The sequence below is a fragment of the Amblyomma maculatum genome, chromosome 2 (assembly GCF_055883805.1).
Source record: "Amblyomma maculatum isolate TAMU_Amacu chromosome 2, ASM5588380v1, whole genome shotgun sequence".
Lineage (NCBI taxonomy): Eukaryota > Metazoa > Arthropoda > Arachnida > Ixodida > Ixodidae > Amblyomma > Amblyomma maculatum.
The window spans coordinates 169,712,138-169,739,487 of NC_139345.1; the positions used below are offsets into that span (position 1 = coordinate 169,712,138).

General features: G+C 45.8%; 2 protein-coding genes across 2 annotated transcripts; both read right to left on the minus strand.

The window, feature by feature from the left end:
• Positions 1–426: 426 nt before the first annotated feature.
• LOC146200416 (uncharacterized) lies at positions 427–2,026 on the minus strand. The gene is made up of 2 exons (XM_084592358.1): positions 1,880–2,026; positions 427–1,005 (listed from the first exon to the last, which is right to left on the minus strand). The coding sequence occupies exons 1-2, from the start codon at positions 2,024–2,026 to the stop codon at positions 427–429; spliced, it is 726 nt and encodes a 241-aa protein (XP_084448484.1).
• Positions 2,027–23,885: 21,859 nt separating this feature from the next.
• LOC146200417 (uncharacterized) lies at positions 23,886–26,169 on the minus strand. The gene is made up of 3 exons (XM_084592359.1): positions 26,158–26,169; positions 25,239–25,385; positions 23,886–24,473 (listed from the first exon to the last, which is right to left on the minus strand). The coding sequence occupies exons 1-3, from the start codon at positions 26,167–26,169 to the stop codon at positions 23,886–23,888; spliced, it is 747 nt and encodes a 248-aa protein (XP_084448485.1).
• Between the last annotated feature and the right edge of the window lie 1,181 nt (positions 26,170–27,350).

The window sequence follows — 27,350 nt, forward strand, 5'->3', positions numbered from 1 at the left end:
CCCTCATATAAAAATATTCCAACACATTGACACTTCTCCCCAATAAATGTTATCTTGTAAAAACTGTCATGAATGTAACGCCGACGGTATCAAGCAGATCTGAATAGACAAATATAATACAGAACCGGGATATGAATTCGAATGCGCTCAGCCAATATGATTTGCAAAAAAAAAAAAACAAAAATTTATTCAAACAACGTTCCGTATCCACAGACTAGGAATACATTACAGAAAGCTCTCGCTCATGAGGTCATGAAAGGGAGAAAATAAGAGTGGGTTTGTTCGAATTTATTTCCTTGTGCGATTGACGCAAAGCAATAAAGTGGTAGCATGAAAAAAAAAAGATGCAATAAATGACTTTACTCAGCTTTGACCATCCGCTCGTATACGAGATGTTCTTCATTTGAAATATGCGGCAGCATTTTGCTACCGGCGGCGATACCCATATTGACCGGCAGGCCATCCAGAGGCAGCCCCGTAGCCACCCGCTGCGTATCGGCTGGCAGCGTAGCCAGCGGCAGCTTGGCCGTAGGGAGCGTATCCTCCGTAGGCATATCCTCCGAGAGCAGGGCCAATAGAAGCGAAGCGGTTAGGACCGTAACCACCGTAGCCATAGGAACCAACGTTGCCCCCGTATCCTTGTCTACCGTCTCCATTGTAGGCACTGCCGTAGTTGGGTGCAGCAACCCTTGCACCGTAGGCGAATGGAGTGACTCCGGCCGTTGAGCCTGCTGTACCGTAGCCAGGGGTCGGCGGGACAACCGGTGCGGCGTTGAAGATGACGTCGGCGCTTGCCCCGGGCGCAGTGCCCGGCTCGTTGGTGTCCACTGTGGCACGGAATCCGTTTGCGTCCGCTATGTAGTTGACCCGACGGTAGAGGCCGTACGCGTCCCGGTAGCCGTACGAACCGGTTTTAGCATTGTTGGCGTCTCCTTGCTCGCTGTGGAACTGGCGGTTGCCGTACTCGTCCACGTTGTCGTAGCCGAAGCTGTACGGCTGAGGTGGCTGCGTGAGAATAGGTACGCATTATTTGGTGTGAATTGACCAGTGCATTGCGCTAGGTCCCACTGGGGCGGCTCAGTGGTTAGGGCTCTAGATCGCTGACCTCGACGACCTGCTGTGTTTGAATGGCGGCTAAACGCAAGCACCGCGTACTGTACTACATTAGTGCACGTTAACAACCCTAGATAGTCGAAAGCATCTGATCCCTGCACTATGGAGTAGATTATAGCCAGTGACACTTTGGGGCGTTGAGCCCCGTGTAGCGTACCGTACCATATAATACTATACTTTGTCATGTCATACGATAGCATACAGTACAATACTATATCATACCATGGCATAGCATATATTGCCTATTGTACTTTTAAACCCGTTCTTGCGCGCCATATATATACTGACTAGACGAATCTGCGTAGTGCCGTATGCGGCAGGCTGGAAAATGTTTGATGCTTGATTTGCGCTCTATGGGAACAAGGGACGTGCGTAGCCAAAGAAGAGGGCAGATACGAACACTTAGACTGTGAATATGTCCCTGGCGATCAGTGTTGTAAAGGCCACCCAAGCAGTTACTGCAGGTCTATTAGAAATTCGTATACGGATAGGCAATAAAGACGCGAGAAACACGACCATTTAAAGCGATCATGGTATATTACAAATGTCTCTAAATGCTCTTATGTTGCACGGAACTTAAGATTACTCGGTTGTCAGTCTATTCTGACGAAACGCGATGAGCCTATCCGTACTCAGATAGAGGCTACAATGTGCGCGTTTACTTACAAGAGAATAATACCGAAAAATAATGGTGTACTTTCTATCTGTGCAATTATGTTTAACGCGGTCAAGAATTACAATAGAGTACAAAATGTGAGGGACTTACCGTGGCATAGTCGGCGTAGCCTCTGTATGGAGCAGCTGGTGCAGTTGGGAAGTAACCTCCGTATCCGGGGCTCTGGTATGGAGCTGTGACTTGGTGGTGGCGTAGGGCGTACGTGCTGGCCACAAGACAGACGGCGAGAAGTTTCATCTGTAGGAAGCAGTGCAGCTTTTATATAGAGGCGTATCTTTATGCGGACAGCATCAGCAGCGCAATCACCATCGCGCAGGTGAAACCAATGGACTGCGAAAAGCAAACACCCTGTACAAGTAGTAGGAGTTGGGTTGCATGCTGTTGTAAATGCAAAAAGGAAGCTTTGAGATCAGTGCGGTGACCCGTACTGAAGAAATGCGAAAGCATACTTATCACTAATTATTATCAGTAATTCATAATTGTTAATCATATTCTCATTACGTGTGTTTTCTTTTACGATAATTATCTATTATAGCCACCAGCACAACATTTGGCTTCAATGTTCGCGGACGCAATCCTGCCCCAGGTTCTGGCGACACAACATAGCCTATTAATGCTTTTGAATTAAAAGAAACGGTTGGATCTCCAGCTGATTTGCTATGCTGGACGCAAGAATTTAAATCATTGATAATAATGACGACACAATGGAGTAAACAGTGAGGCGAGCTTTCCAGAGATCCGATATTTGCTGACGGTCTGCATCAAGTGTAAAATAAAAAAAATGTCCACTGCTCTTCGCAACTTTGCATAGGTATAATCGATTCTTGTTTTTAGCTCCAAAATACTTTTCTGAACTAAAATTTCACACAAAGTTTCTTACACCAGAACTTAAAAGTAACCTTGGTACGAAACGATAATTAACGGTGATATTAAATCTTGAAAGAGTATATAAGAGTGAAAACCCTCACCTGTTCGATCATTTTAACTGTATTTGCAAACATGAAGGATGACTTCTAGATAATAGCGGGCTGCTGTATTATCCCGGCGGTGAAGCTGTGCCTAGCGTTGTTTGTGGGTGCCCTGGACGTTGGGCCGTCGTTTTTATATCGCGTAGACAGGCGGCGCGTGCTGTGTTGTTGCAAGGGTGTGCAAAGAAAATGCAATCTTTTTTTTTTTTTTGCTTGTTTACTTCAATGTGACCAGGTTATGCTGAGAGTTGCGGGGAGGTGAGAAACCCGTTGTCAAGAAGGCGTCTTGTGCGAAAAAGTGGTCGCGCAACGTCGTGGCAAAAACAAAACAATTTCACGCTTTTCCAGATGAGGAGCACGCAATGCAAGACACGCTGTCTGAATTTTGTTTAAGCCTAGCTTTCTATTACTAATTTGAAAATGGCCCTGGAGACATTTTGCGTTCGTGGTTTTAGGTTTTTCTTATTCGGCTTCATGAAAGGTGAAGCTAATTATTCGTTGCTTATACAGATTGGGGCGTGGAATCGCGTGCGGTAACGCTGAAATAGGATGGGCGTGTTACGGATGCCGAAGAGTAGTACATTGGCGTCAGAAAACAATATAAAGGTAGTCCGTGCTCCCGAATTACCATGCCGTCTTTAGTGTATTTTGAACTAATCGGAAGCTTATTTCAATTTAAGTCTGCGGCACACAGAATATCAATGAACCATTTCACACAACCCCTTTTAGGTAGGGCTTTACTTAGAGTAGAAATAACATCAAGCAGAGAGAGAGAGAGAAGCACTTTATTTAAACACGCCAGATATGTTTCATGTAAGCTTCACTAAACGACAAGGAAATACTTGGCAACACAAACACATCTGGATTGTTGTTTATATATCTTTCTTGTACCATAATCAAGAAAAAGAAAATATCGCAGCATAAATTGTCCGACAAAAGACCTCAGTATAGTTATAGCGCATGCGGTAGTTTAGTATGCACTTTCCGGATTTTTAGAAAATGCGGTGTTCATTTTAATATATTGAAAGTGATGGTTTTCGGCTAGTTCATGGTTCAAAGGGAAAAACGTGATTATGGGTGAAAAAAATTCTCAAAGCATACAATAATAAGAAGGAAAAGAAGACGTACATGTTATTGTCCCGGAAGCAAAAGCTGTTTACAGTTGATTATAATAAATACAAATATACTGCCATCAGCCATGCCAGCTGGCTGTTCCATGTTAGCAGTACGTAATTTAAAAATGTTGATTCAGCATTAGCGCTTCACACTGCGAACTAGCCAAAATGTTCGCAGACGCTTGGGCAAATACCGGCCAGTCACATGCATGCAGTTTTCCAAAACAAAGGAGGGTAGACAACAGCGCTCATCGCATACTAGCCAGCTGTAGAACTCTGAAACGGGAAATCCTTAATATTGCTGGTGAATTTTTAGCGCCTTGTATAGGTATATCAGCCTGACTGAATATTTAGAGAATGCAGTTCCTGAAAGATATAATTATATTGCTCATAACAGTGGTAGGCTATCTCAGCTATGAACGCATTTGGACCGCGCCGAAATGCGTAATTCCGTTCCCTCAACGGTAGGGTCCCGCAACTTCTTTCTGCTCACTGGTTATCTCTCAGCGAGTTTAACCCCCTTGTTGCTGAGAGGTGTCTCTGAACGTAAAAAAAATAACGTGCACTCATTGAAAGCAGGATATGATTACGGTATGGGTGATTGCATAGTGTAACCACTGCCATACTGCCACCTCCTGAGACTGTTCACATGTGGTTTCTGGTATTAAGAATAAAAAACAACACATAATGCAACCTAAAGCGGAGCACACCCCAGGAACAATGTTAGTAATTTATTTCAATGTTGTGATTTAAAAACAATTTGGAAAAAAATTGCTCTCAGAGGATTCCAATTAGGGTTTCATTGCTGAGGTAAGTAGTGCAGAGATCCATTGCGGCACCAAAGCGACGTGAATAACAGGCTTTAAATACGCTCTTAATCTTTCTGACACTGTTTTCGCTAGTTGTCGCCAGGTGATGTTGCTCAGAGGACCCTAAAGCAGCTTAGAACTGATCAATCTAAACTGGAAAAAAGCAGAAAAGAAATTCCTAAAAGCCCGGGCTATCTACAGAAATAGATGGAATTTCGATCAAGCTGATTAATGAACTTGGTCCAAGAAGTAAGGAAATGTTAAAATCTTTGGAAACAGGCAAGACGAATAAACAAATTCTAGAGAATAGGCGGCAGAGCAAAATGAATGTAATTTATAAAGGGGAAGGAGATAGGATGCACATAAAATCCTACAGCCCGATTAACATAACATCTGTTATGTACAGGTTAGCGATGCAGGCGGTGAAATTAAAGGTGCAAGCATGGGTAGAAAGTAACAAGATACTCAGAGAATTTCAGAACAGCTTTAGAAATGGTAGGCGCTTAGATGGCAGCCTGTTCGTGCTTACCCAATTTGCGTCGAAATATCTAGAATGGAAATTAGACCTTTGCATTTGGCTTTCCTGGACATAAATAGGGCGTACGATAACGTAAACAGGGAACTCCTGTGGAAGATAATAAAAGAAGAAGGTATCGGTCATGAGATAACAGATTTCATACAGGAAATATACTGGAATAACAACGTAGAAACTACATGGGAAAGGATAAGAGTACGGAAGCTGTCAAGGTATGCGAAGGATTAAGACAAGGTTGTCCTCTATCACCGCCGCTGTTTATGCTGTATATGAGAAATATGAAACGGATGATACAAGAATGTAACCTAGGGTTTAACATGCCATATTTATTAGGCGGAAAGGTGGTAGAGCAGCGCCTCCGCGGTTTAATGTATGCAGACGATATTGTGCTGCTAGCAGATGCTCAGGAAGAATTGCAAACTCTAGTTAAATATTGCGGAGACGAAGGGGACGCTTTAGGCTTCATGTTTAGCGCAGTTGAGTCGGGTCTAATGATTTTCAACGGCTCAACTGATCACGGTTTAAAATACCAGGCCATGAAATGCTCAGAGTGGCAGAATATAAATATCTCGGGGTATGGGTAAACGAAGGATTGGCATACGTTGAAAAGCATGAACAATCACTTAAGGCAAAAGGGCGAAGAAATGCAAGGATAATGAAGCATGGGAATTTGTGGGGATACAACAGGTATCAGGAAACAGCTCGTTCCCCGGCGAAAATTGTCAGAGGTCCCGCCAACAAGCCGACGACCGGACAAATGAGAGGAAACGACCAATTTTCGGTTCCTTTGAATGTCGAGCCTCGCTACGGAGAGCGGGTGTACATTTTTCCCTTTCTTCCCGTGGTGGGCCACAGGGACAGCTTTCGGCTAAGTTGCCTCGTTGAATGCTACACGGTGACGTCGGGATTGATGAGCCAGCCTAAGTGCAAACACGCTCGGCGACAACCCGCTGACACCATCTACGCCCTCTAGACGACCACCTCCACCTCCTCACCCTCAAGCCAGGACCAGTCAGAGGGGCGTGTCAGCGAGTGCGAGCAGTGTTGGTGTGCATGTGTGAGAAGGCGGGATAGTGAGGTGAGAGAGACACTCCCTCATAATCTGGCCTGCCTTTCAACATAGGGAATCGACCCTATAAATCTGGCGATAATTGTGTGTGGTGAGTCGTAAAATGAAGACTGTTTCTCTAGTCAGTCTCACTGTATATAAAAGCTACCCAACTCACTTCAAAGTCCGTTTCCAGCCGCCTCGTCCTTGTTCCCGCCCCGACAACTCAACCGGGTGCGTCACGCACCCTGGGTAACGACAGAAAAGAATTATGGTACCCAGACTTAGTTTAGGAAATGCGGTTTTGTGCCTAAAATCAGAGGTACAGTCGACATTAGAAATAAATCAGAGAGCGTCGGACGATTAGCCCTGGGTGCCCATGGCAAAACCCCTAATGAGGCGGTACATTGAGATATGGGCAGGGCATCTTTCGAAGTACGGGAAGCTCAGAGTAAAATAATATATGAGGAACGCCTGAGAAAATTTGACTGTAACAGATGGGCAGCTAAATTATTTAAATACCTATACCTAAAAAGCGTTGACTCACAATGAATGAAAAATAACTAGGAAACTAACCAATAAGTGTGCTGGTCACAAGGACGAAGAAATAAAGAGCGTTAAGCGGCAGGTGTAAAACGCGAAAGGTAAAAACTGTATAAATTCTAGATATAATAAACAGTGTGGTTCTATACCGAAAGTGGAAAAGGCAGATCAGGAAGGAAGCTTTTTTTGATAACTCAACAGGCAGCGCCCTACTTTTTGAAGCTAGATCAGAGTGCCTTAGAACACGCAGCTACAAAAATAAAAATTTAACTATGAAGATGGCACATGTGCAGTGTGTCATAAATCCACAGACACAATTACCCATCTTATACTCAAATGGGATAGCAACCATCCAGAAGTCGATGCAGGTGCAGTCACGCTCCCTCAAATCCCATGAGGTTTAGAGATACCAGTGGCCGGGTGAATGAACCCGCGGTTGAAGGTAGCAAAAAACGATTGGAAGATTCGTGGCTTAAAAGCCGAAAAGTAACATAATGATAGTCAAATAGAAACAAAAATCTAATAAATAGAGTGATGGCATAGTTAACTGATATAAAACAATTATTAAGATATGGGGGGAACAACGAGCATGATAGCAACTGCTCCCACCCCGTTTCAAAGGGGACGCTCCTATATTCCATCTATCCATCAATACTGGAGTTACTATATGGGTTTTGCCAGAGCTGCGCGTTCAATTTCTTTCGCAGCATAGCAACCGTGTACCACCGTGAAGCCAACCCGATAGGCGCTCCGGCTACATTGCATATCCGTCGTGTGGACAGTGTGCCGCGCTGTGTGTGAGGTGTAGCAAATGTGACTTATTTTGATTAGGACAGACAAAGTAATCATTTCTCGACTGCTTTCCAGTCTCGCTACTCTACTCCTGCAATTATGACATATGGCTTCACTGCGCAACTTGAATGCTTATTTGACCATTCTAGTTCGAGTGTAGAAGTCTTCCAGTGGTATGGAATCGTCTCTACGTCGAACTCCGAGGCAGGCACCACGGTCACAACATTCCAACGAACCTTCGGTCCTAGCAACTCGCTGTTGTCGTTCGTCTCTACCAGGGTGGCAGTTACCGAGTTGTTATCCCAGCGGTTTATTTATCTTGTTACAGTTGTTTCTGTGCAACAGCCACGAAACCGGTTTATAGGCAACAGGACACAATTTCAGGCGCCGGCTAATGCTCATGGGTAGCGTCGTGTATCTTTCGATGCCAAATAATGGTTCCCCTCTAAGCTCCGCCTTTAAGGGAGTGGCACAATAGCCTAGGCTACCAGCCCCGCTTTAACTAAGCCCCGCTTTAACTAAGTCGTATGAACGTGCCTGCGTTGACTAGGGGTAACGCGAATTCAAATGCCATGGCTGTCTGATTCTAATGTCACCCTCCTACATGCAAAGGGAGGCACGATCGAGTTAACATTCATTCAGGCACCTTTCAGGCTCCGGAGAAATACTCAAGGGTTGCGTAATGCTTTCGCTACAGAAATTAGCTATATTAACTTGGCTCGCACAAACGATTCTAAAACACCAATTTATACAATATTAAAGATCACAAAAATATGTTTTAACATTGCGTTTTTCGACTGGCTTAAACATCGAGTGATATGAAGCGATAAAGGTTTACTTGCGATAGTTTCGTACCGTTTCGCCTGCTGTACGTACCGTGTTTTACTGCACAGAGCATGTACTGCGCGAATCCTTTTCTATGAGCATTATTGTTTATAGCTTTTCTTGCGCGCTCTTCACTCGATTTCGCTTGAGAAACTCAATTCTCGGAGCCGTTGGCAGTTTAACGGCCCGTTGCGGGTGTCCAAGCGGGCACCCGAAACCGCCAGACAAGCCAACGTTCGTGCTAGATAGAGTCAGTGGGCCGAGCGAGAGCCGGCTGTCACCCGTTAATAATTATGAGGTATTATTAACGATGCGCCCTTAACGGTGCGCACACTCCCAGACACCCTTAGAGTGAGTGGGGGTAGTTGTACTGGTCGCGAAGGAGATGCCCTCGACCTGCGTGGCAAGCTCAGCCGGAATCCAACTACCTTGTAGTGACAGAAGGGGGTGGTCGTTTGGTGCCCAGCTGTCGCCGGTTCAAACCAGAGTAAGGATCGGAGTCAGAAGTAAGAAACAAAACACAATTTATGCACAGCAAGAGACGACACAAAGGAATACACAAGATCGCTTGAAATACACAGACGAGAGGTTCACAGAATACAAACGCTAAGCATGCAACTACAGTATGATTCAATAACAGAGAGGCTTTACAACAGATCAAACACGAGAGAGTTACATAAACAAACACCAAATTGTTCACCGGGCACTGTTGCAATCCGACGCCTCAAGAGTCACGATGTGGCCGCCATACGAGACGAGCGCCGCTCCCTTGAAAGTCCGTGGGCTTGCCAGCAGCGGGTGATCCCCGGGAGTCCAGCCGAAACACAGGCGAGCACGTCGCAAAACACTTGACGAACTGACTGACTGACTGACTGACTCCACAAGCGGCGCGGTCGCTTTAAATAGGGCGCGCCGCGTCTGTTTGTTAATACGCGCCAAAGCTAGTGCGCACACACACATAGCTTCGCTGGTTATAGCTCCCTCTTCTCCTCCCGTCGAGCCGCGCGTCGTCATTGGCCAGGTCCCATAGAACCTTCTCGAAAGGCCTGGCACATTCCAGGCCGATGAACCACCGTCCTCCCCGGGCAATGGGGAAGAGGGTCACGGCAACGCGTACAAAGCTACGCGCTCTCCCGCACGGGGAAGAGGCTTTTCTCTCCATGCTCTCCACGCGACGCCGCGCGCGCCTAGCGCTGTACCGGCTTGATGAAAATGGGCGCCGATTTCGTGACACTGCCCCTCCCTTAAAGAATATTGTCCCACAATATTCACAACAACCACGAACATCGCGCGCACATGCATGCGCTCACAAATATATGGGGCAAATTACCATCTCACACACATTGCACAAATTTCACAAACTGTAATAACACATTACAAAATTCATACATCAATGCCATGAAATTCACAAACATGACAACACACTGCCGTCGAATACACCTAGGAATCAACAACACAGAAGCGCACAACTATTCAAATGTGAAGCGCACAAACCCAGGGCATGCCTTCGCCTATATTTCCAAAAACGGCTTGTGGCTTTTCCTTCGAACAGGTGAGCCCCTCTCAAACTACCAGTTCTCTTTCTTACGAAGCACTGGCGCTTCTTTCGTTCGCGTGTCCTGGCTCCTTTTCTGGTTCTAATGATATTTCTCATCCGCGATTTTATCTCGCTCCTCCCTCTACTCTTCAGTTCTGCTTTCCGATCGGAAGCTTGGTCAGAACTAACTTTACTTTGTCTAGCTGCGCTTCGAGGACGCCGTCTCATTCTTTCTCGGTCTGGGCGGCTCTCCATGCGCTTGCGCATCCAGTCGTTCAGCCGCTTCTTCCTTCTTTTTCTATGAGACATTTCCCTGTCGACTTTGCCTGACTTGGCAGGTTTGGATTTGGTTCTTTTCGTTTTCACTTTTATTCGCACCTTTGGCCGAGGAACGTTTGATCCAGTTGTACCCGCATAATCAGAACATTGTTGTCTGAAAGGAGCGTCTTTTTGAGAACTTTGTTCTCCCTTAATCCTTTTCATTTTCTTTCTTTTCTTCACGACCTCCAGTCGTACTTTCTCAAAGCAGGACTCATTTTCAACTGGGAGTTCTTTCTCTTCACATTTTTTTACTTCTTGTTCCTCAAAATTTTCTTTGAATTCTTTCATCGCAGTGCAGTCTTCGCTTTCTTCCATTTCTGAATCCTCAAAGTTAGGATCTGCACTGTCACCTTCATTCAAGCTTTCGTGCTCACTGCTATTTGAAAGCTCCTCATTCTGGCTGCTGCAGCTATTTTCTACAGCACCGGTGGCTGTCGACGAATCGGCTGTATCACTGTACATCCTAATATAAAGAAAGGTAACTTCCGGAGGCTCGGTAATACCTTTCAAACGCCGAACCTCAGCCAGCTTCTTCAGAAGGATATTTCTCTCTTTTAAGTATTCTCTTTCTTTCTCAAGCCTACGCTTGTTCCATTCTCTCTCTCTTTCTTTCTCAGCCTCTTCTCGAACCTCTCTTTCTTTTCGGTCCACCCATTCCCGCAGTTCAGCTCCTTTTAGACCTTTCTCTAGGCCCATTGCAATGATCTCCTTGAGATTCATCTTCAATGTGAACTGCCTAATGCTAATACATAGCACTCTCAATGGACCTTACACACCCGCTTCAGTGCGGTACCTCTTGCTATCGCTCTGCTGTTACACTGTTTACGACCTCTTCGTAAACTCTTCCAACTCGTTCACCGTCCTCTGGGCTTGAGTGCACCAAACGTCCTGTCGCGGACGCCAGAATAATTGTCACCCGTTAATAATTAAGGGGGGTATTATTAACGATGCGCCCTTAACGGTGCGCACACTCCCAGACACCCTTAGAGTGAGTGGGGGTAGTTGTACTGGTCGCGAAGGAGATGCCCTCGACCTGCATCGCAAGCTCAGCCGGAATCCAACTACCTTGTAGTGACAGAAGGGGGTGGTCGTTTGGTGCCCAGCTGTCGCCGGTTCAAACCAGAGTAAGGATCGGAGTCAGAAGTAAGAAACAAAACACAATTTATGCACAGCAAGAGACGACACAAAGGAATACACAAGATCGCTTGAAATACACAGACGAGAGGTTCACAGAATACAAACGCTAAGCATGCAACTACAGTATGATTCAATAACAGAGAGGCTTTACAACAGATCAAACACGAGAGAGTTACATAAACAAACACCAAATTGTTCACCGGGCACTGTTGCAATCCGACGCCTCAAGAGTCACCATGTGGCCGCCATACGAGACGAGCGCCGCTCCCTTGAAAGTCCGTGGGCTTGCCAGCAGCGGGTGATCCCCGGGAGTCCAGCCGAAACACAGGCGAGCACGTCGCAAAACACTTGACGAACTGACTGACTGACTGACTCAACAAGCGGCGCGGTCGCTTTAAATAGGGCGCGCCGCGTCTGTTTGTTAATACGCGCCAAAGCTAGCGCGCACACACACATAGCTTCGCTGGTTATAGCTCCCTCTTCTCCTCCCGTCGAGCCGCGCGTCGTCATTGGCCAGGTCCCATAGAACCTTCTCGAAAGGCCTGGCACATTCCAGGCCGATGAACCACCGTCCTCCCCGGGCAATGGGGAAGAGGGTCACGGCAACGCGTACAAAGCTACGCGCTCTCCCGCACGGGGAAGAGGCTTTTCTCTCCATGCTCTCCACGCGACGCCGCGCGCGCCTAGCGCTGTACCGGCTTGATGAAAATGGGCGCCGATTTCGTGACACCGGCTTACCTTCGTTCGAAAGCTAAAGAGCACAACCAACGCAACTGTCCACTGTTACATGACATCCCATCAGTTCTTTTGCCTAGTATTGGTATAGTAACCCCGCAGCGCGCTGCAACTCGACCCGCGCCACGCTATCTACCGCTCTCAGGTACCGGCTGTTAGCACAACGCCACCATATTATCCAAAACAAGATGGCGAGAGGGATCAGGCATTTCGGTTCATGTGTTAACAATAATTCTTTTTCCTTAAAATGGACATACGTACCTCCCCACCTGCGTTTCTTTGCCGGCTCTATTTATACTGAGATTTGCACGTCTCGCTCGCCACCACCTATCCAACCTTCTAACTCATACAGTCGCCCAAAACTTGTCAAATAAAGTGGAAATATTCAACTAGCAATATTTAAATTCGCCGCCGCACCATGCCATACACCGAATCGCACTTCCCGTACTGTGATCTGCGACGCACGAGGCCTCCATAGACCCCAATTCACCAATGTTGCCAGACTGGTAGGCCGTATTTTCGTCGCCTGGAAAATGTTGGCTACCATATGAGCGAATTACCATGATGGCTCCGACCAAAATTAGGGAAGGAGTACAAAGGTTTTAATAGGGAGTGCCGCCGCTATTCTCGCCCTTTAGTCTTGGTTGTATACCTCTATAAGTTTCATGCACTGAAAAAGTTTCAATGATCGCGCGCGTTACTTTATCCAACTTTTTCTTTATTATTTGCAACCATTGATACCTGCACTGTCCCTCCTGGGAGTCTCCGCAGCGCATTGTCATATATACCCAATTTCGTTATAAGCAACAATTTCAACAGCTGTGAATCTAACCGACTTACGAATCTCCACGAAATGCTTTGAGCTGTATTTGCAGATAAAATTTCTTTTTATTGCATTTTTTTGCCTTTCTGTTGTCTTCATGTGTTGTTTGGCAATTTCAGTTGCGAGCTCGTGTGTGATTCGCCTTTCCGCTTGTATTTTTGTAAAGGCCACATACATTTTCAAGCTTTTTTTTTTAGCTTTTGTCATGTTGCCTGTTCTAAATATTTATTCATTACAGTCGAGAGCAGAGGTGGTATAGCCCACGAAGCCAATGGCGGAACTGGGGAAAACTGCATTTCGAAGCTACCCAGCAACTGCTGTCTGGAATCGGGACAATAATGGCGGTGCTCCATATATTCACATGCACGTGTTACTGTCCTTGTCTCTATCAGTGTTACTAGATGGCGTTTAGATGCTATTTTCCCGCGCTCAGTCTCCGGCTGCTTGTTATGTACCCCTTTTTCTCGCGACTGTGCATTGCTTTTATTATTGGAGGGTGATATCAGAATCAGCCTGCCAGGACCCTTGCATTCACATTACCCCTATACGCTACGCTGGCCCTTTCTCATACAGCCTGGTGCTTTATATGCCTAAGCTGTCCCGTCATACCTTTAGAGGCGTAACTTAAGTGTCCCCTATATTTTTTTTAAGTGAAAGCTTCACTGAGCTAGCTTTAGCGCGTTTCACGACGCCGCAGTTTGGCATTCAGCCGACCATCGGCTGCTTGCCTAGCGGCACTCGGCCTGCCCGCCGCCCGCTTTTTCTTCTTCGCGCTTGTGGTGGCGACTGCTGCTTCACTTCTTCCTCTACATCGCACACCTGCTTCATCGTTTGCATACAGCTGGCAAACTTCATTCGTACCATTACATATCGCCGGTATCCGCAGGTGGATGGATGGAAAAGTTTTTTTTTCTTTTTTTACAGATGCGATGTGCTTATGAATGTTGTTGATCACAAATGTGCGCTTTGGTCAATCCTCGGTAAAGGATGCCGCGCTTCACTCCCGCCATTTTGGCTAGAAAAACGAGAAATATTTGCTCCTCCTTGTCCTTGCTGGCCAGCAAGAGTTCCCACAGCGTCACACTAGCGTTTTCTATTTTGGGGTCCAAGTCTGCCTCAGGACAGGACCATGTGACGTGCTCGAGTGTCGGTGTACCATGACACTATGGGCAACGTTCTTTGATATACACTAAGTATGTTGACCATGGGCATTCATCTTCACATTGCGTAGGAAAAACCTCGTGCAATTTGTGTCTCTATAGATAAGGGCCGGTTTGTAATATGCGCCAGTCTACTACCTCCTCTTAAGTTAGTCTTTTGTGTGGGGCTGGGTATATTTCTCGCTGGCCTCTGTAATGATCTAGTATATACGTGGGGATAACAGGGTCAAACCGGCCCGGGGTACAGAGTGATGACTCTGCTCGGTCGACGTACCCTCGAGCTAACTCATCTGCTGCCTCGTTGCCCCGCTTCCCCTCGTGTCCCGGAACCCATACTATACTGTGTTTAGTGTCTGTTATGTCTTGCCATCGTTTGTGGTACGATTGGCGATTCTGTTAATTCTGCCCCTTCTGTAATTTTCGCACGCTTGTTTGCAGACCGTCACTATAGTGAGGTTCTGACCCGTTGCATCGCCGTCCGCCATTGACCGAGCGATCGCAGCTTCTTCAGCTGCCTCTATGCTAGGGATGTTCGTAGTTGCGCTGCATATTTCTTTCCCTCCAGCGTCCATTTCCGCAAAGATCGATTTGCTTTGGTACCGGTACTTTGCTCCGTCCATGTAGACTACGCTGGCATTGTCGGTGAATCCCGATTGAGTGCTCGGGCTCTGGCTTGTCTTCAGTTGTGGTGCATATTTGGGTCCATGTGTCTGGGTATGGGTCGTACACTTATGTTTTTTCTGTTTTCGTCCCTAGTCGGTTGCTCGTCTTTTTGTGTGGCCATGGGTATCCCTAATTTTTTCTCCATTAAGTGTCTTCCTATTGTTGTTTGCGTGAGTCTGTTCAGTTGAGCACAACGTTACGCTTGTAGTAGCTAGTCGAAGTTGATCGATGCACCCAGTGCCATTACCATTTCGGTTGGTATTCGCATCGGAAGTCTTAGCGCTGTTTTGTAAGCTTTGCGTAGTATGGTGTCAGTTTGACCTCTTGCTTGTAAAGTTCGTCTTAATGTAGGCATTATATTACCCTGCTCGTGACGGGACTGCCTTTGAGTCTAAGTTTGTTCTGCTCTCTCATGCCCTTCTTTTTGCTGCTGACACTTCGCACGATTCTGCTGACTTGATCTGTTGTATTTTTTAAAGAGGCGATGCTTTTGCTTCAGCGCCCGTGCTTAGTAGCCACATTCCCAGTTTCTGACTTCCGTTTTCTCATGTATTGTCTGATTACCAACTTTAAGGGTGATTTGGGAGTCGTCTTTCCTTGCGCCTTTATTGAGTTTTAAGCATTCTGATTTTTCTGCTTAGCACATAGTCCTCTGGCCTTTGTGTATTGTTCAGAGTGGTCAATCGCCTTTTGAAGCCGCTCTTCTTTTTCTGCTAGGGATTCTGTGGTCGTCCATATTGTCGACTCGTGTCCTCCCCGGTTTGGTCAACGACCCCGAGTTATTGAAGATGGTTGTGGTTTCTGGAGTTTAACGTCCCAAAGCGACTCAGGCTATGGGAGACACCGTAGTGGAAATTTCCGGAACTTTCGACCACCTGAGGTTCATTAACGTGCACTGACATCGCACAGCACACGAGCGCCCTGCTTTTTGCCACCATCGAAAAGCGGCCGCCGAGGCCGGGATTCGATCCCTCAACCTTGGGAACAGTAGTCAAGCGCCGTAACCACTGCGCCACCCTGGCGGGGTAGTTACTAAAGAGTAGATGGCGAAGCAGCGTTCTTCATCTCGTTCGCAACGTCAGTCCCGCTCCCCTTCACAAAGGCGCTCTTCGGCCGCAAGGCCGCTCGTATAGCCCTCGTCGAGAAACTGCAAATAGCGACCTTCGGGGACGAGGCCACTGGTAGTCGCTGCGTTGAAGGCCTCCCATCGTCGCCGCTTCTATCCGACTGAGAGCTGCTGGTACCGTCGCCTAGGGAAGCCAAAGGCGTTTCTCAAGTATCCTTGTTATTTTAGACGGGGGTACTGCCGTAAATGCATTAGTGGACACCGGTGCCAAATATTCGGTTTTGAGTGGCTGCATGGCGACTGCTTCGAGGAAAGTGCTCACTGCTAGGCCAGGTGTGTACCTTCGAATCGCCGGCTGTCATATAGTTGCTCCAAAGGGGATGTGCACGGCTCCCATTCAGATTTACGAATATACTTTCGTCGTTAGTTGCGGCGTTTTGAGTGACTGCTCCCGTGACCTTATATTCGGCGTTGACTTTCTGCGAGAGTATGGAGCAGTTGTCGACCTGCGAAATAGACTCGTTACGTTTTGGATGGGAAAATCTGCCGAATATGATAGTAGCGGTCCTCGCAATGCCGCACTTCGCATTTCCGCCGAGAGCGTCTCGTTGCGCGCACGATGCAGAGTTCTTGTGGAAGTTACCTGCTACGATTTCCGCGCCGGCGATGCTGTAGTGGAGGCGAACCATTCCCTCCTGCTTGCTCAAGACATCTGAGCTGCACGGAGCGTATTGTCGCTTCACAATGGCCGGGCTGCACTACTTGTCATAAATTTTTCTAATTATCAAGGGCAATTGTTTTTGGGAACTGCTATCGCTTTCGTCGACCCTGTTCCGCACGAAGTTGGTCTGTTTTGCATCCACGGCAGTCGAAACTAGCGAGCCATCTCTTTGCAACGTCGACATTAACTGCCTCTCCTCCCATCCTCTAGTACTGAGACTTTCCATGATAACCGCATGCCTATACGTTATCGAAGGCTCTTTTTATGTCTAGTGCTAGTACTATGCGTTCTCCATTGGTATTTCACTGACGACTTCGTGCTTTAAGTGCAGGCGCACGTCTTACATGGATAGCCATCTTCTGAAGCCAAACATGGCATTAGGGTAATATCTTTCGTCCTCCGTGTAGTTTGTGAGCCCTTCATTGACCATTTTCTAATATATCGTTCCTAGGCAAGGGGTTAGAGAGAATGGTATTAAGTTTTTGATTTGTAGTCTTTTGTCCGGCTTTGGTGTCAATTACCTCGGCATGTTTCCATTCTGTCAGCACGATTATTGTTCTTATATTTCATTTAGGTATTTGGTGCTTTCGGCGATGTCCGTGTCTCCCATGTTTCTAATTGTGGCGTTTTTTAGTCTGTCTTTTCCGGCCGCCGTACTCTTTTCGGCTTCTCCTATGGCTACCCTTACCTCTTCTTTGGGGATGGGCCTATCTATCGCGGGGTTTTCTTCTCATGTATATTCCTGGTCTCGCTTTGGGAGTTTGGATGTGCCGCAGCATTCTTCCCTCAGTGCCTGTGTTAGTTGATGTTCCGTTCCGGGGAACGCGTGGATTAGTTTTTTTGCATGCATTTTCCGCTATCAGTTTTGGTTTTGTTGGATTTATTATGGCTCTAAGTATTTTTCAAGTTCGGACCATGCCTAATCTTCCTTAAAGTGTTTCCCTGAAGAGTGGCCAATTTTGTGTGGCGATGTTATCTGCGTGTTCTGATGCTTTCTTGGTTAGTTCTGCGATGTTAAGTTTGAGTTTCTTGTAGTGTTCTTGCTTCCTCCCCTTCCTGATAAGGCTGCTTCGTGCTTCCCATAGGTGAAGATGCTTACTGTCTACTTCTGCATTTTGTTCCGTGCGAGCGATTGTCTTTGTGTATTTTTTCTGGCCTTCGTGAGGTCCATACACCACTCTTCGATGTTGGTTATCGGTTTCGTGGTTTCTTCGCTGTGGTCCCTAAAAGCGTCCCAATCCATGATTTTTGCATTTCCTAGGTGCCTTTTCATTTCTCCTGTGGCTATTTTTATGCTGAGGATGAAATGATCACTCCCTAAGGTTTCCGTTGTGTTTTCCCATTGGATATTCTCATTGTTTTTTGAGAAGGCCAGGCCAAGTGTAGTGTCTCTGCAGACTCTGTTTTCTATCTTCGTCGAACTCATGGGATCGTTGCCAGCTCCATGTATATTTATCTGCGGTTTCTTCCATGCTTTTGCCTTTGGTAACGGGTTTTTGGTACCACAAAATGGTGTTGGTGCATTGCAGCCTCCTAGGGTCAGCAGTGGTTTCTGGCCTGCCATGTTGCTTTCTTGTTTGAACCGCGGTTCCATTCTGGATTTTCCTTGTTTTGGCGGGCTGTATACGTTTATGATAAATGCGCTATTATCCAGGGGCTTATCAGGCACGATTTTTGGTTAGTGTGGGTTACGTCCGTTTCCGTTATGTTGCCTTTGCCGATTGTTGTAATTGATTTAAATACTAGAGTAACAGCCTTGCCTGTACCGTCTTCGTCATACATCTCGTATCCTGTTAGGCTCATTTTAGTTTTGGCTCCGTATTCTTGGATGGCAATCATGTCCGGTGGTTTTTCTTGGTTGTTTATTAGCTGTATGAGCTGAGTTCGTTTTCCCGTTATTCTTCTACAGTTCTACTGCCATTTTTTTAAAGCTTTCTTTCTTGTTTAGCTGAGAGAGCTAAACCAGCGATTGAAAACTCCCGAAGAGCGAAAGGAGAGACTTACAAAGCGAAGACGCAAGGCGGCGAAGAAGGTGCGACAATATAAACGGGGTTCCTTGTTGAAAGAAAAAAAAGAAAAAAACATCAGCGTGAAGCATTTGTCATTGTGCTCGGCTTAGGTACGGATGATGGTTCTAATACTGACGTGGACCGAATGATTTTTCTTGTTCAATTTTCTTTTTATTTTAAATAACACCATACATGCTATTTTACAGCTCCGAGGATATTTTAGATTCCAAGGCTAATTTTTTCTCCAGAATCTAAGGCCACAACAAGTTAACGAAATTAGAGCCCAAGACTAATCTTTTCTCCAAAATCTAGGGCCACAACAAGTTAACGAAACAGGTTAATGAAATTCCAGAAAAAGGGTGTAAGAAGAAACATCACATACTTGCTTTGTACCTTGTCAGGAGGCCATTATATATGACATTCCGCGTTTCCTTGTGGCATTTTGTACAGAGATCTATTGGGTCGGGGTGCTAATGATAGACTAAGAGCGCATGCTGCTTCTATGAGACCTTTAGCTTTCAAAGACAGAAACAAAGGCATGCTATTTTGTCCTGATTACCAAGGTGGTAACGGAGGTGTTGGCAAGGTCAGCCGCATGTGCAAAGCGTGCGGTCGTTCAAAGATTCATCGGTTGAAATAGCTTGCTGAGTCATTACAGACGCCAAAACCTTATAAACGCCCAAGCAGGGGGACATGAATCCACAACTAAAAGCGCGAGAATACATTTATTCTTCGTGACCTCAGTTGCCAGGCTTTTTTTTGCTGTTCAGGGTTTGCGTTTTGAAGGAGGGATTCTATGTCTGGAATGCTGGCCATATAGCCCGAGGTGAGAAGAGGCATTGTCATATGATGTGGCCTTGAGCGCCTCTCTACCCACAATGTTTAGATTTGTCGTGTTCTCTGTCATGTGTATTGAGGTGGTGTAGCCATACAGGATTGGAGACGTTTCCAGCCTTTGAAGGCTTTTGGACTCTCCGTTGTTTAGATGTTTGTGTTGTGTTGGGAATATTTTCTTGCTGAGCCTGCGATATTCGAAGATTTCATTGTGTGTGTTTAGCCTCTCCCCGGGTTCTCGGTTGTCAAGCCTTTCCGTAGCAGATATCTCGGGCGAACGCGTGAGCGGCTTCGTTTCCAGGCACCTATTCGGGGCCTGGGGTCTCTTCGATTGTGATCTTGCGTGTGATATCTTTTGATTCAAGGATTTTCTTCGCCTCGACTGAGACTCTTCCTTTCATTAGGTTCCATATAGCTGTTTGGTTGTCACTGATTATTATATTTGCCTTCGTGCCGATGAATGCTATTGCGATCACCACATTCTCAGCGACGTCTGCCTCTCCTGTCTTTACCGATTTCAACCTTGCCAGTTTCATTTACTACTGCCGCGATTTCAGCTCCTGATTTGCCAGTAGCTCCGTGTGGGTATGCTACAGTTTTGGGCCCTAGTTCATTAATTTCTATTTCCATTGTCTTTACCGTGTCTTCTCTTCTTTCTTCGTTGCGGACGGGAGTAATATTTCTTGGCTTAGGTGGGATGCACGAGTAGGAGGGGCATTGCAACCCGAATCTCCATGGCTGTTAGAGCATGAAAAAGAACTGGGATGAAGCACGCGCGAGGTCGTTGAAGTTTTCCAATGCTCAAATTTGTCGGTACCATTGCTAGAAAAAGAGATTGCCTATCTGGAGTGATAGAAGTTTCGTCGTCATCGCTTATCTCACCTGCAATATTTTCAGCGGTGCCCAATAATAAACTACTGGTGCAGTTTTATACTTTGACGACAGTTATTAGCGTGAGGCTGAGACGCGCAATGAGAAGGCTGTGTTAAATGCGCTATTGCGTCCGCTCTTAAGGCAGAACTTAGGAGTCCTCCTAATTTTGCATCTGTGCTGCCTTCCGTTCTCAGAAAAGCTTTCATATCTTCTGTTAGTTTGTGATGGTGATGTCCTTGGCCGTAATGACACAAAGCAACGGCGGGGGGTTGGCCACGGTGCATTGCAGAGACTCGTGGACAAAGTTTGGAGTGTATTCTGTTGTTGTTAGCCTCTTCAAAAATGGCCCATACCCACCATAGTGGATTGGACAAAGTGTAGCGTCGTTCCCAATCTTAATACATGCACAAGCTTAGCGCAAAGCGGATATGTAAAGAATTATAATAAGGCAGCTAGGATAATTAACAATTTATTAACAATCATAATAAACCTTGAAGAATTTTGAGAAGGGTGAACAAGTTAACCTACCAGTTGCTATAATGTAGTCATGGAAAATTACATACATAGTGTTCAACGCAAATTCCTTCGCACTCGCACCGAATGACAGTAAAGCAGATAAAGACAAGGAGAGTCCTAATCAAGAGAGGGGACTTCCAGGTATGTCCTCCTCTGCAGTGTAAACCGCCGGCAAGGAAGGAGAAAATTCTCTATGGGTTCCCCTTACCCGCTTGACGCATATTTTCACGTAGTGGTGACAAGGCCGTAGACACCAAAAGCGGCCACAGGCGTGATAGTATTGAAATTAACTATTTATTGGGGCTGATTTGCGCCCGCAAAAGAACTAAGCAACTCGGCGCTGGCGATAGCAACAACCGTGCTTGTCGATCGTCGAACAAAGAATGCCTGTCGCACACGTCAACGCTCAGTTTAAAGGCGGCTCAGAACCATCTAGATCTAGCGCAACTTGGAACATTCTGGAAACATACGAGAGTGGCCGTAATCTTCGAGACAGATCTCGGGGCATCATGCACAACAAAGAAAAAGGTAAAGGTGCGCCTCGCGACATCTAGCATTAACAAACAAGGAATACAGAATTGATATGTGTGCCAGAATCACAGGGATAAAGCCGCATACTGGCGGCTGCTAAAAAAACAACAAATACAGTTTTGAAGGCAGTCGCACTCGAGTCTTCGAGAGCATCCCTCACCAGTCACTTTTCTTATCTTGCTACTTTTGACGTAGTTCAAATCCTCAAGCACTCTATACGATAACGACCGAATTCCCCTTCAATATCACTACCCCTCCACTTCCAGTCCCAGTGGGAAGCCGCTTTGACTAACAGGGCCCTGTGTCACTGGCGTCAGGACCAACTGATAGGCAAGATGAATGGGGCCCTGGACTAAGAAATGCACCACCTAGGGGCTTCCAGCCTACCTTCGTTATCAATTGAAGCTTTATGCGACAGCATGACAGCCTCGGTGGAGCGAAGAGCCGGCGTCAGCGGTGCCACCAACTTGCCACCTGAGACCTACCACGGCTGGAACACAGAACAGCCAGCTGCGACCTGCCAGCATGCCACGGGAACAGCCATGGCTGGAGGCAGATCTCCACTGGTTGTTCCGTATATCAACTTTTTCATAGCTGGCTGCTTCTACCAGGCATGGTAGCAGTCCTTGGGGATGGTATCATAGGAGCCTTAACCTCCTGGTCATGCCTTCAACGTACTACAGGGATATTGTGAATAGGCTTCAGGCATGGAGCCAACTGAGGAACTTGGAAGCAACCATAAGAAAAAATACAACACAAAATGAAGTATGGAAAATCACTTTAAAACATTTTTGTGGTGATGTGCTGTATGTGCAGTCATGCACTGTGTTTGCAATAATGCATGGTATGGGTGTCATGACGAGAATGCTGGATCCTCGCATCGACCGGATGTCAGCGCTCTGCCGCTTAGCAAGTCTCAGGAATGACAAGAAATCTACGGTCGAGCAGTGGCTAAATTCCATGTACATACCGACTCCGAATTCTAGTTTTGAGAAGTTAGTGCAGTCATAGTGGTTATTTTGATAACAGATTTTAAAAAAGCGGTGCAAATGAATTTTCGAGAAATGTAAACATGGCGTGTCCTTCTTGTCTCTACTCATGCATTGTTCCCCGTTGTTTTATCCTAAGTTTTCGTATCGCACAAACACTTTTTGTAATACTGAAATTCACATATTTGTGAAATATGAATATTTCGTGAGGTATAAAATAATACTTAGGGCCCATTTTGTGAGCGCTGTATATAGCCAAGCTGACGTTACTCTCTGAAATTGTGCCATATCGGCAGGTGTCCGGAAGTATCTGACATCGTTTAGCAAATATTCCGTAGTGCTCTACTCTCGAAAAACCATTTTAGCAGGAGCATAAGCCAGCAGATGGAGGCACACTGATGACCATTGTTTTTTAAAGACGACAATTTTACAAGAAATCTAGAGGCCTGTCGAAACCTAAAGTCTCATTCAGGACCTAAACAACTCTTAGCTTAGCAAACTCAGCTCATACTCATGGTGAATAAAAAATGTCCTCGCAAAAGCCATCACGTACCCGGAAAATCTGTACACGCTTCTTTTTTTAACTTGAAGTTGTTCACGAGTGCAATTTATCGTGCAGTATGATATTTCTTAATACCAATCAATATATCAGGCATACTTACGCTTTTTGCTAAATATTATAAAAACGCTTCCCCCTTTTTTTTCTGCCGATGTCTCAACTACCTGATGAGAGCGCAGGAGAAATTTTAAAGGCATTTTTTTTAACGAATAACATGGTTACATCATGCTCATCAATATTTCCTTAACATCTGAAAGGTGCATAGTTACCTTATAACTAAGAGTGAGGTCACCTAAGCTGCACTTGTAAGCTATGGTAGTTCCTGTGCTCTTAGCTACCTCTCAGATATTGTCTAATGTAACGATGTCTAATCATGGGGACTGATAGCTTTGCATTCAGCATGGGAGAAGACTTCTCATGTGCTTTTGATTTTCATTCCAACATAAGAACGATTATCCTGACGCCAAAGACGTGAAAACAAGGTCATTCAGAGTAGTTACATTTTTTTACTATTGGCAAGCAATACGAGAGCATCATTATCCACTAAAATGTTCCAACCACAGATCCAAGTATTCGAAACCACAGTGACTCATCTATCCCATTAAGTGTTGTCTTGTCGAAACTGTAATTAATGTAACGCAGACAGTATCAAGCAGATCTGAATAAACAAATGTAATACAGAGCCAGTATATGAATTTGAATGCGCTCAGCCAGTATGGTTTGCAATAAAAAAACTTTTATTCGAAAAAAGGTTCTGTGCCCACAGACTAGGAGCCCTTTACCGAGAGCTCTTACTCAACAGGTGACGAAAAGACAAAATAACGATGGGTGTGTTCTAATTTATTTGCTATTAGTGCGATTGACGCAAAGCAATAAAGTGGTATGAAAAAAAAAATGATGCAATAAATTACTTTACTCAGGTTCGACCACCCGGCCGCTCGTATACGCCATGTTCTTCATTTGAAATATGCGGCAGCATTTTATTTGTTACCGGCGGCGATACCCATATTGACCGGCAGGCCATCCAGAGGCAGCCCCGTAGCCACCCGGTGCGTATCGGCTGGCAGCGTAGCCAGCGGCACCTTGGCCGTAGGGAGCGTATCCTCCGTAGGCATATCCGCCAAGGGCTGGGGCACTGGAAGTGGGGCCATAGGTACCGTAGCCACCGTAGCCATATGCGCCAAAGTTGCCACCGTATTGGTCATATCCTTGTCTACCGTATCCATTGTAGGCACGGCCGTAGTTGGGCGCAGCAACCCTTGCACCGTAGGTGAATGGGGCGACTCCGGCCGTTGAGCCTGCTGTACTGTAGCCAGGGGTCGGCGGAACAACCGGTGCGGCGTTGAAGACGACGTCGGCACTTGCCCCAGGCGCGGTGCCCGGCTCGTTGGTGTCCACTGTGGCACGGAATCCGTTTGCGTCCGCTATGTAGTTGACCCGGCGGTAGAGGCCGTACGCGTCCCGGTAGCCGTACGAGCCGGTTTTGGCATTGTTGGCATCTCCCTGCTCGCTGTGGAACTGGCGGTTGCCGTACTCGTCCACGTTGTCGTAGCCGAAGCTGTACGGCTGAGGCGGCTGCGTGAGAATAAGTGCGCATTAGTTGGCGTGAATTGACCAGTGCATTGCGCTACATCCTACTGGGGTGGCTCAGTGGTTAGAGCGATACATCGCTGACCTCGACGACTGAGGTTTGATACCGGCTACGCCTGCTGAGTTTGAATGGCGGCTAAACGCAAGTCACCTGAGCCCTACATTATGGAGTTGATTATAGCCAGTGACACTTTGGGGCGTTGTGCCCCTTGTACCGAAACGTACCATATAATGCCATGTCAAACAATGCCATGCCATACTATAGCGTACCGTAAAATACTATATCATACTATGCCATAGCATACCCTGCCCACCATACTATAGAACACGCTCTTTCGCGCTACACTGACTGGACGAATCTGCGTAGTGCCGGATGCGGCAGGCTGGAAAATCTGCTTGATCCTTGATTTGCGCTCTAGGAACAAGGGATGTGCGTAGCCATAAAAGAGCGCAGACGCGAGCACTTTGACTGTTAAGATGTTCCTGGCGACCAGTGTTGTAAAGGCCACCCAGCCATGGTATATTACAAATGTTTTCATAGACTATTATCTTGGACGGAACTTAAGATTACTTGGTTGTCAGTCTCCTTTGACGAAGCGCGATGAGCCCATCCGCACTCAAATAGGCTACAATGCGCGAGTTTAATTACAAGATAACATTATCTAAAAAATAATTGTGGGCACTCTATCTACGCAGTTATGTTTACCACGGCCAAAAATTAAAACCAAGCACGAAATTTGAGCGACTTACCGTGGCATAGTCGATGTAGCCTCTGTACGGAGCAGCTGTTGCTGTCGGGAAGTAACCTCGGTTTTCGGGGCTCTGGTATGGAGCTGCGACTTGGTGGTGGTGTAGGGCGTACGTGCTGGCCACAAGGCAGACGGCGAGAAGTTTTATCTGTAGGAAGCAGTGCAGTGTTGATATGGAGGCGCATTTTTATGCGAAAAGCATAAGCGGCGAAGTCACCATCGCACAGGTCTAACCAATGGAAAGCAGACACGCCCTACCAGTAGTAAGTAGGCTTTGAGTTGTGTATAGTTTTAAATGCACAAAAAAAAAAGCTTTGAGATAAGTGCGGTAACCCGCATTTGAAAAATGCGACAGCATCCTTATCATCAATTTTCTGGTCCCTTATTTCCTCATGACTCATTTTGCTATCATTAGGTCCATTATTATCTATTACTCTTACTAATTCATTATCATTAATCATGTCAACACTACTTGTGTTTCTCTTTTCAATAATTGCCACTACCATACACACATATGGCTTAAATATTTGCGGAGACATTTTTGCCACGGGTTTTTGGCGACACAAGATAACCTATTAATTCTTTTGCATTAAGAGAAACAGTTGTTACTACAGCAGATATGCTATGCTGGACGCAACATATCTAAAACATTGACGTTAAGGACTACACTACGGAGTAAACAATGAGGCGAGCTTTCCAGAGATCCAATATTTGCGGACGATCTGCATCAAGCGTGAAAAACATCTACTGCATTGCGACAATCGATGCATGTTTTCAGCTCAAAGATAATTTTTTGAACTAATTGTTCGCACGAAATGTTTTACACCAGAGCTTAACTGTAACCATGGTACTAAATGATAATTAACTATGAGCGGGATAAATTAAATCTTGAAAGATTACATAAAAGTGAATGCCCTCACCTGTTCGATCATTTTAACTGTATTTTCAATCACGAAGGACGATTCGTAGTTTATAGCGGGCTCCTGTATTACCCAGGTGGTAAAGCTGTGCCTAGCGTTGTTTGTGTGTTCCCTGGACGCTGTGCTGTCGTTTTTATATCACGGAGACTGGTGGCGCGTGTTTTGTGGTTGCAAGGGCGTGCAAAGGAAATGCAATCCTTTTCCTTTTGCTTGTTTACTTCAATGTGACCAGGTTAAGCGGACAGTTGCGGAAGGTGAGAAACCCGTTCTTAAGAAGACGTCTTCTGCGAAAAAGTGGTCGCGCAACGGTGTGGCAGAAAACTACGGAACAATTTCACGCTTTTCTAAACGAGGAGCACGCAATGCAAGACACTCTGTCTGAATTTTCTTTAAGCCTGGTCTTTTATTACTCCTTTGAAGATAGCCCTGTTGACATTTTGCGTTGGCGGTTGTAGGCCTTCCATCTTGGGCATCATGAAAGGTGAAGCTAAATATTCATTGCTTGCGCAGAATGATGCGTGGAATTGGGTGAGGTATTACTGAATTAGGATGGGCGTGATGCCGAGGAGTAGTACGTTAGCGTCAGAAAACAATATAAAGGTAATCCGTGCTCTGGAAATACCTTACCGTCTTTAGGGGATTTCCAACTAATCGGAAGCCTATTTCAACGTAAGTCTTCAGCACACAGAATATCAACGGACCATTCCACACAACGCCTATTTAGGTAGGGTTTTACTTAGAGTAGAAATAACATCAAGTAGAGAGAGAGAGAGAGAGAAACACTTTATTTAAGCAGATATGTTTCATATAAGGGCTTCACGAAACGACAAAGAAATGCTTAGCAACACAAACACATTTGCATTGTTTATTATCATAAGAAGGCTAACTTTGAACGCTCATATCTTTCTTGTACCATAATCAAGAAAAAGAAACCGAAAATATCGGAGCATAAACTTTTGTTAGATAAAAGCCCTCAGCATAGTTATAGCGCATGCTGTGGTTTAGTATGCATGTACTTTCCGGTGTTGAATTTTAAAAAAACATTCGGTGGGCGTTTATGTATATTGAAATTGGTGTTTTTTGTCTAGTGCATGGTTGAAAGTGAAAAACGTGGCGATTCTGGGTGAAATAAATTCCAAAATCGCACAAGTTTACAGTAGAAAAAAAAGGCATACATTTTTTTGTCCCGGGAG

Coding starts and splice junctions, on each gene's coding strand:
- LOC146200416 (XM_084592358.1), bottom strand. CDS start 2,026: ATGAAACTTCTCGCCGTCTGTCTTGTGGCCAGCACGTACGCCCTACGC. Junction 1,006..1,879: donor GCTACGCCGACTATGCCACG/GTAAGTCCCTCA, acceptor ATTCTCACGCAG/CCACCTCAGCCGTACAGCTT.
- LOC146200417 (XM_084592359.1), bottom strand. Junction 24,474..25,238: donor GCTACATCGACTATGCCACG/GTAAGTCGCTCA, acceptor ATTCTCACGCAG/CCGCCTCAGCCGTACAGCTT.